Below are 9,848 nucleotides of genomic sequence, written 5' to 3' on the forward strand. Positions count from 1 at the left end.
CAGGGGGTCACAGTCCAACCCCCTGCTCCAAGCAGGACCAGTCCCAACTACATCATCCCAGGCAATGCTTTGTCTGCCCGGGTCTTCAAAACCTTCAAGGATGGAGACTCCCCCACCTCTCTCCCTCAGTGTCCCTTTGAAAAGCCTGTGAGTGCTCTTATTATGATGGGGAGAAAGGGAAATGACAGCTCCCAGGGGGTTACAGCTCCTGGCCCCTGCAACAGGGAAGGCTTAGCTCTGGAGGGCCACCAGATCTCAGCCTGGTTCAGTCACAGGCCTGTTCTGTGTCCTCAAGCACATCCCAGCCCTTCTCCTTGCCTCGGTTTCCCCAGCTATTTGACAGAGTTCTTTGCCTTCACATTTGCAATGTTGGGTGGAAGGGGGGCAGACACAGTGGGTGGATGCTACCAGCCCTTTGCAAGAAGAGCTGAGCTTTCCCAGAGGAGCCTCTCAGCCCCTGCCCCAAGCTCTGCTCATGGCTGTCCCAGGGCTGGGGCTGCTCAAGCGCTCCAAGGTCACCTTCAAGCCCACTGCCTTCATCTGCCGTTCCAGAGCCAAGTGCCCTGGGGTCGGCTCCTTGGGGCTTGCCGCCCTGCGAGCGGAAGCCTCCTTGCCAACAAAAGCACTTCCAGTCCCTCCTGTGCTCACGTATCAGGCACTCAGGCATGGGTGCCTGGAAGCCACTTGCACGAGGGAAGCTTTCTGGTTCATGTTGTTCGAACCCGTGATCTGACCTGCAGCTCAGCTGCACAGACTGACTTGAGCTCAGCTCTCACAATCACACAAACTCCAGGGCCCTCTGTGCTCTCTTGTTGGCCCTGGGCACCCTGCAGTCCTGGTGCTGCTTTTACCTCAGGGGAGAAGGGGCCTGTCTCACAGAGCCTGCTGCCCAGGGTCCTCTGTGAGCAAGGCAGGGATGGAAGGGTTGCAGGAGCAGAGAGGAGAATAGCAAGTTCCTCAGGTGGCCTGGGGATGCTGGCTTCCTTCTGCATTGGCTATGTAGAGATTATTTGGGCAGCAGCCAGGGAAATGCAGCTGCATGGACTTCACTGTGAGCAAAGGAGCTCTCTCGAGTCCCTGTGGGGTCTTGTAGGGCTGCCTGAGACCTACACTCCTGCTTCTTGACTGTGACGGGCATGCAGTGGGCCCAAGCCTACCACCTCACACATGACTGCAGCATAGACTCAGCCCAGCAAAAAGAGTCTATTTCCATTCATTACCAGGCCTCTGCTTTCCTTCTGCAATGACGCCTGAGCCCTTCTGGCGTGGGGCCTGGAGTCCTCGACCCTTCCTGCCTGCTAACCCTGCCCCTCTCCTTTCCCCACAGTGCAAGATGTCCGTGAACGGTCAGCGAGGAGAGTGCTGGTGTGTGAACCCCAACAATGGGAAGGTGATTCAGGGGGCACCCACCATCCGGGGCGACCCCGAGTGCCACCTCTTCTACACAGTGCACGAGCAGGAAGATCGAGGAGCACACGCCCTGCGTGGGCAGTAGATGGACGTGTTCCTGCTCACTGGAGACAGCTCGGCCTGGCCTCACTGCTGGATTTTATATGGGTTTCCACATCTCTATTTATCTCCTGAGAGAGACTGGCTGGGTGCATAGCAGGTGGCTCGCGATCCCTCACCCTTAGCCCCCTCAAGGAGGGCCCGGGGGGAGGGGGAGGGAGATGGGGCCGCTTTCCTTTAGCCTTTCACCTAATGCAAGCCAGAGAAAAACAGCTTCTGCTTTGCCAGCTCGGCCCCTGCCAGCCACCACCAGGCTCCCCTACAACTCCCGAGCTCCCCTCTGCATGAGGGAGGACACTGGTGGTGCCCGAGAAGGCCCAGCGCCCCCGGTGACCGCAAAGCACCAAACCCCCTTGTCCTTTCCCCTCTCCCTCCCCCTGCGTCTCCAAAGAGCTGAGACGATAACACTCTGGATGAAAATTGCTGCCCCCAAAGACCAAAGAATGTAAATACGACATCGCCTGCTGCTCAGGTCCCGTCAGCCTGTCCCTGCCATCAAGCTGCTGTGTGCGTTTGGTCATTTTGTGGGGGAGGAGGCAGTCCTGCCTTGCCCGCTCAACTCGCCCTTCCCTTGGGAGGCCTTAGAGGGTGGTGGATTGGAGACTGATCAAGCCCATCACTCAGGACCAGGCCCTGAATTACAGCCTCAGAGCTACGGGCCCTGGCCCTTGATCTGCCAAGCCATCTCCATTCTCCTGGGCCAGGCCTTTGCTGCTGACGTTCTAGTGAAAGGCCTGGTCCTGTTGAGCATCTGTGCTGTCATCGTAGGTGCTCCACATTTCTGGGCTCAGGCCTTGCATGTGTAATGGAAGGAAGAAGCTTGTGAGGGCAGGGGGGTGGGTGACGATCCAGAGGGCCTTTCTCCCGCCTCACCAAAACCCATCTAAAACCCACACTCCCAAGCAGCTGTCGCCATCCCCCAGAAACCTTGCACACATTTTGTAAGCCAAGCACCGGATCCCTAGTGCTCCACAAAGCCCTGAACACGCACCCACATGTACATGTGCGAATGTGCACACACACTCACGTGCCTCGAGTTAAATCGGAGCCAACCCAGGAGCTGTCGGTGACGTTGCACGGGAAGATCGGCTCCCCAGCCGCCATTCCTTCACACGTTGATCAGGTCCCAGCAGCATCAAGCAGAAGCTGAGAATCAAGCACACGAGCAACAAGACTGTTGTTTTTATATCAGTATCGTTTCCCAAGCAATCCCTAGGGCCTGCAGAGCAATCCTTGGAGATTTCTTAATGTATTCAAAGAGGAAAGCAAAATCTCCCTCTTCCTACCCGTGGCCAAGGAACATGGGCAGCCAGTAGAGCCCTGGAGAAGCAGCCTCTGAGCAGGATGTATGGTGGAGGAAAAGGATGGTGTAGAAGGACAGCCAAGCCTGTGGGCTGCCTGAAAAGCAGAGCCAGCAGCTTGGCAAGGATTAATGCCTCGGAAGATCTTTCATCTTCTCCCCAGGGAAACATGCAGCGGTGCTGTGACTCGGTAGCCCGAGCAGTAAAAGCAATGGTGGCTCTGAGTCCTTTGGGGAAGCTGCAGCATCTCTTACAGGGTCGTGCACTGGCTGCCGAATCGAAAGAGCGGGGTTTGAGCTGGACCAGGATGGGCACATCACTGCCACTGCAGCGAAAGGCAGGCACGGGACCCCAACTCCACCTTCACAGTGTCACATGCTGCCATGCTTAGACGGTCTGCTTGTTCCTTGCAGTACAGCAGCTGGATGAACCCAGGCCGGAGGAGCCCACAAGCGATCCTGGGGAAGTGACAAGACCTGGCTTTTAACCATTTTTTCCGCCTTCTGCATCCTTTTTCTGCCCAGTTAAAGGACTTTCACTTGGTCTCATTTGGCGTTAATGGGAATCACTAGTACTTGTGTGTCCTCTGTTGGAACATGCCACCTGCACTCAAACACATGCACACACGCTCACCAAGCACATGTGCGTACACACAAAGATAGTCTTAGTTAACAATACCAATGGCAGACTCTCCTGAGAAAATGTCAGCGCAGAGGGACAAAGGAAGCATCAAGGGAAAAGAAGATCTCCAAGACTGGGGGTTTCATTTTCTTTTAATACGAATAGAAAAAATGCAGTATTTTTTCTGTTTTGGGAGAAGGATCCAGGTTTCAGATTGCAGCAGCAAGTGACCCACACCAAATCCCCAGCGTGGGGGCCGCAGTCTGAAATCCAGCCCCAGCCTGCGGAGTGGTGAGACTAAATGAATCCAGCTGAAAAGGGAGTGGGGAGTCGCTTTGGTTTTGGAGGTTTTACTTTGTGTGCACAAGCTAGGCATTGTAAAAATTGGTGCTACCTGTTTTCTGTTAACACCCACGGGGATTTGTTTCTGCTTTCCATGTAAACCTTGCGAGCATCAGCTCTCCTCTGCAGTTTGTACTTCTCATTTTGTTTAGAAATCAGGATGCTTTTTTCCCCCTCTCTTTCTCTCTTGGAAAAGCTGAACTGTGTAACGTTGGAATAAATTAAAGATGCCAAAAAAAAAGGGTCATCTTTCTTCCCCTCTATTAAGAGAACACGTGGCCTTGCCTGATGCATTGCATGGCTTTGTCCTACGGGTATTGTACACAGTGGACTCTGCATGTAGTGAGCAGAGTTGGCCCTTTTATTATTATTGGTCCCAGTTGCGTATGTGTAGGACAAGGGTGTCAGTTATCCCGTCCGCCAGCTCTGTTTATGTAGCACATACATTAGATTCTGATTCTGCAAAAGGCAAGCCTTTATTTTTAGTAGAAACAAGTCAGTCTCTGGCTCTGGGGAGTGCAAAGGAAGTCCTCCATGTATGAATCATACAGAGCCCCCAACAGTGTTATGGAATCGTAAAATCATCAACAATGAGGGTGGAAGGGACCTCAGGGGGTCACATCTAGTCCAACCCCCTACTCTAAGCAGGACCAGCCCCAACTACAGCATCCCAGCCAAGGTTTTGTCTACCCAGGTATTAAATACCTCCAAGGCTGGAGACTCCACCACCTCTCTGGGTAACCTGTTCCAGTGCTTTACTGCCCTCAGTAAGAGAGTTTTTCCTAATATCCAACCTCAACTTCCCTTGCTGCAACTTGACCCCATTGCTCCTTGTCCTGTCATCTGCTGGTGGTTCTCGTCTAGTCCAGAGCATCCACACTCAAAAGCCTCTCTGCAGAGGCAGGCGCATCCTTTCTGCTGGCAGAGTCCCTGCATTTCTGTCAAGCAGAGTCAAGCTTTTGCTGCCTTTGGGTGGGTGGAAGATGGTGTGTGTAGACACACGGCTGTGCCTTCTGCCGGCTGTCTGGCCTCTTCTGCAGTCAGAGTGCTCGCTACACTCTTGCTGGCATGGCAGCTGTAAGGTTGCTGTGTTGTCTCGGGAAAGGCACAGATGTCTTCACATCTAGGAAGCTGGGTGGAGACTGCCTCTACCTACCTGCCTGTCCTGAGATTAGACCTGAGGACAGACAGAAGCTAAGCCCCAGAAAAGCATGAGACCAGGAGTCTCTGAGCTGCCAACTCCGTAACGTAACAAGATGTTGCATGACAGCAATTCTTGTTTTGTAGCAGGGGGAATGGAGGAGAGGCCAGGATGGAAAGCCTGAGGACGTGGGATGAGGGATTGCTGCTGGACAGGATACGCAAAGCAGTGGTGGAGAGTGAGAGACCAAAGCAGAGTAAGAACAGGAGGGACAGCAGGGTTAGAAAGGGACAAGAAACCAAGGGGAGACTGAGAATAGCCGAGACAGGGCCATATTTTCCAACAAATGAAGCTGGATGTTAAACAAGATGTTGAACAAGGAGCAAGCAGTCCTAACGCGGGAAATCCACTGACCGTACACAGGTGGACTCCCCTTGGCTTCCCTGGGTACGCTCCTGTGTATGGAGATCTACCCATCTCAGAAACACAGAATCATAGGAAATGAAGGTTGAAAGGAGCTCAGGAGGTGACATCTAGTCCACCCCCTGCTCCAAGCAGGACCAGCCCCAACTACATCATCCCAGCCAGGGCTTTGTCTACCTGGGTCTTAAACACCTCTGAGGATGGAGACTGCACCACCTCTCCGGGGAGCCTGTTCCAGTGCTTCACCACCATCCCAGTGAGGAAGTTTTTCCTAATATCCAACCTCAACTTCCCTTGCTGCAGCTGGAGCCCATTGCCCCTTGTCCTGCCATCTGCTCCACTGAGACCAGCCCAGCTCCATCCTCTTTGCAGCCCCCCTGCAGGGAGGTGAAGGCTGCAATTCAATCCCACCTCAGTCTTCTCTTCTCCAGACTAAACACAAACCCATTTCCCTCAGGTTCTCAGCAGTCCTGTCCCCCAGTCCCCAACTATTTTCATTGCCCTCCACTGGACTCTCTCCAATGTGTCCACAACCTTTCTGCAGGGGGGGCCCACAGCTGGACACAGGACTCCAGATGTGGCCTCCCCAGTGCTGAACAGAGGGAAGAATCACTGCCCTCCACCCGCTGGAAGTGCTCCTACCAGTGCAGCCCAGGATGCCGTTGGCCTTCTTGGCGCTGAGGGCGCGCTGCTGGCTCTTCTCCTGTAACTACACCTGGACTATGGCTGGAGTGCATCAGGCTTCCCCCCAGGTAACAGGCTGGCAGGTCTGAGCAGTCTGCCATGGTGAACAAGCAAAAGTCCATGTCTTTGGGATCCATAAAGGTGTCTCAACAATGACAGGTCCAGACCTCAGGGAAGGTCACTCTGTGATGCTCTCTGGATAGATATTAATATTCTCTATTGCTTCCAATCCTAAAATGATGTGCAGCGCCCTGTGCAACAGCCACTGTTTCCCACTGATGTGGGTTAAGTGAAGCATGTTGCTTTTTAAAAAGAAGAATATGTGTCCTGGCATTGCTTAGAAGTCAGCAAATAAATAGCCAGGATCCAAAGTCAGACAGAAAGGACACAGCTGCACTTGGTGGCTGTTGTCTGAAGATCTCCGTTCAGTTAACTATCGCTGCTAAAGGTTCACAACCTCCATGAGAGGGAGGTGTGGAAAATAGAGGGTCCTGCAATGCTCTGAGCAGGAGGGGCCCACTAGCAGAGTACAGCGGAGGGCCCCTGGTCATCACGTCTAACCCTCAGCGTGCACAGGCAGCTCTTGATAAGGAAATCCCCAAATCACCACGTCACACCCTCCTCCAAAAGCAAGAGCACCCCGTAACACCCCCAGGTAGCAGCAAGGGAGATGCACATGGGTGGATCTAGGATTTGTAAAGCGGGGTGCAGATGGTGTGCTGCAACAACACATATAACACAACACGCGTTTTTTCTCTGGGTAAAAAGAAACTAGAAGCTTTACTAATATGCTAGGGGCCAAAGACTGCATTGCTCAGTTTGACCTCAAAGCAAAAAGGAATATATTGGGGTTTGCACTAATTTGCTAGATTATAATGTTTAAAAAACACAGCAAACTAGGCAAGAAAGATATCGTTTTATCAGTCCCAGAGTCACTACAGTTAAACGCACGTCTCTTCTTCAGAGTTTTGAAACAACATCTAGCCTTCTTGAGCATCTTGACAGGATGTCCAGCACTCCACTATCAGTCATTTCCACACTTGAGTTAATGTTCACCTGACTTAATGTTACTGCACTTAAGGTTTTTTAGCTAGAGCTAAAACCAGACTGTGAAACAGGGGAGAGAGATCGCCAGGAATGGTTAGCAGACACTGAAACTGCAGGAGAAAGGATGGCTTGATTAAGACTGGGTAGAGGGTAGCTTTACTACGAGGTTAGATGACGGATTTGTTTGGGAGGGTTTGGATATGGATGCTCCTGCTTCAGGAATCAAAGTGCGGGGTGAGACTTCACCACTGCTTCCACCTGGATCTGCCCTGGGAGCTTTGGGCATTGCCTCAACTACAGGGCAACAGTTGGCACCTAGTTGCTTGGCCGATTGCAGGAGGATTGTGCCCCACATTATATAGGAAGGCAAAAACCCTGCAGTGTTTTAGGAAGTAGAGGAAGAAAAGCCCCACACCTGGGAGAGACTAAAGCAAGGAATAGAGGACAGTGGACTATGCTGTCTGGGACGATGGGTTGCCAGCCTGACTCCTGCAGAGCGTGCCCTGGGGTTTTGTAATACCTGTACCTACAAGACCACCTCTTATCTCATAGCTGGCACCTCCTGGGGCATGGGGCCAGGCTGCTGGCTCAGTCAGGTCGCCTTCGACCAGCTGACACATGAAAGGCCCATCTCAGGGGAAGGGAGACCCACGTCATCCTATCACATTAATTCAGATCCCTCCCCAGGGAGGGAAAAGGCATGCCCACTGCAAACGCGGCACAGAGCCATGGGGCAGGGGGCACCGGGGGTGTCAAGACACTGATTTCATCATAGGTGTGAGGTGCCGCGAAGGCGAGGTGCCATCTCACAGTTTGGCCCGTATTCAAACCGGCCACCCATGCCCCCAAGGCCCAGATCCTCTGGGCTTTGAGGCGCCTCAAGCCCGTGAAATGAGTGGGGACAAGGAGCCTACGGCCCTCTAGAAAGGACAAGCAAGTGAGGCGTTTCCTGTCCAAGTGGGGAGGGTGGGCAGCCACCTCCCCCGAGTCCGGACCCCCAGGTCAGAGTCCACGTTCACACGCGCGCCAAAGGGACGTTGGGAAGGCCAGAGGATCTCACCCGATGGGGACGGCGGCTTCATCCCCACCCAGGTGGGCAGAGCAACGGGTGAAGGGAAACCCCTGCTGGGCTCGAGGAGGTCTCACTCGCACGCTCCGAGCTGTGCATATGACGTGGTTCTGCAAGCGTGAACCCACACACGTGTGCCGACCCTCGTATGCACACACCAGCTCACTCTCCTGAGACTTTGCACACCTGGGGCACTAACCATGGGGTGCAGAGACATCATAAGGCCCCTCCCTGGTGCACAGGGAAGGGGAACTGGGCCACCCTTAGGGCTCTGCAGCTGTGCCTTTTCCTTGTCCCCCAGGCTCCTGAGCTCCCGCCCCCTCAAAGGCCAGGCTCCCAGGTGGCTCTGGTCATGGAGTGGGGGATCTGGGCTCAGCCTCCCTGTTTGGGAGGTTGCACATTGGCTTCCTGAGTTAGGCAACTGCCTGCCCGAAGTGAGGGGGGCACTGGATGCACAGAGCTGGCTGGAAGCAGAGCAAACTTCTTTAGTACTGGATGGGCGCAGGTAGGAGGTGGGGACTGAATGCTTGCCTAGGAAGAGAGCTGGCAGAGGACTGGGAATTATTACTGGGACCGGTGCATTTAAAGCCAAAACACCCTGCTTGCCTCCATCGCTGTTCTCGGAGGAGCCTGCAACCTGGCTGTAAAGCATGGAAGCATGGAGCGCAGCCTCCCCCTGGTGGGCAGCACGTGTCAGCGCCACGCTGGTCAGACGTGGGCCGCGGGCCTTGTTCTCTCCTCCCTGGGTGGGTCAGGGTTGCTCTGTTGCCTGAAGAAGTGTGTTTGTGCCCCAAAGCTTGCAAAGAGCAATTCCCTCAACTTTTTAGTTGGTCTAATAAAAGAGATCACATCTACCCAAATGACCTGGGTCAGGGGCACTTCCGCTCTGGCTCTTGCTAATGTCTTGCAACATAGGAAATGCGGGAATTTGATCCCCTCGTGCCCTGGTGCTCGATGGGTAGCACGTTCTGCTTCTCCAGCGCCGAGGCTCCGGTTGGAGACTGGCAGCGTCTCTCCTCCCCGTAGGCCAGGCTGGTTAATCTCTCCGTGCTTTGCCCGGTCCAGTCTAATTGACTCTAGCAAAGGGGGTCCAGTCTAATTGACTCTCCTTTGGGGTCGCTTCCACCATGAAAGGAGACAAGGTAACCGGCAGCAGCACACCTGAGCCTTGGCCCAGCGGGCCCATGTAGCCTGGGCCGGATCCATCCACTGCAGACTCCCCAGCTGCGCGCAGGGGAATGGCACTGACTTGCCCCACAGCGGGGTTGTGCCGGGTGTCTGGGGGAAAATGACCCTCTGCAAAAGCTAAGCGGTGCTCTGGGATTGTTGCTGTGTGGGGGGCATTTCCAAGGGAGGTCTGCATGCAGAGGTTGGGAGAGCTGGGTCGCGGGGACATCGGTGCTCAGACATCTGGTCTCTGGACCTGCTGCTGTGGGAATCAGCAGGAGTTCAGTATGCCTTGAACCCCAGGTCTCTGACAGAGGGGCTAAATGTGGAAGGGTGTTTGTCCTGTGACGCGTGGGAGCGAGGATGTGAGCATGTCTCAAGGATGCCCAGGGAATCAGGGAATCGTGCTATGGAAGAAGAGCAAGCAGCCAGCCCCTGCAAAGGCTGTTGCATTGGGTGCAGTAGGGTTGCAGGTCGTATTTGGGAGCAGAGCCTGGTTTTTCTGAGCTGTTTAGGATGCATCTGTCCTGTCCCCAGCTCCCCA

At 54.2% G+C, this 9,848-nt stretch overlaps 1 protein-coding gene across 1 annotated transcript in view; it reads left to right on the plus strand.

The window, feature by feature from the left end:
- The window catches only part of IGFBP2 (insulin like growth factor binding protein 2), a 103,612-nt gene extending 99,598 nt beyond the window's left edge, over nt 1–4,014 (plus strand). Inside the window, exon 5 of the mRNA XM_090041738.1 lies at nt 1,328–4,014. Within this exon, the coding sequence (XP_089897864.1) occupies nt 1,328–1,495 (168 nt within the window). The 3' untranslated portion in view covers nt 1,496–4,014. The remainder of the gene's footprint in view (nt 1–1,327) is intronic.
- The last annotated feature ends 5,834 nt before the right edge of the window (nt 4,015–9,848 follow it).

The sequence above is a fragment of the Crocodylus siamensis genome, chromosome 4 (assembly GCF_052110815.1).
Source record: "Crocodylus siamensis isolate JL-2025a chromosome 4, ASM5211081v1, whole genome shotgun sequence".
In the NCBI taxonomy this organism is placed as follows: Eukaryota; Metazoa; Chordata; order Crocodylia; family Crocodylidae; genus Crocodylus; species Crocodylus siamensis.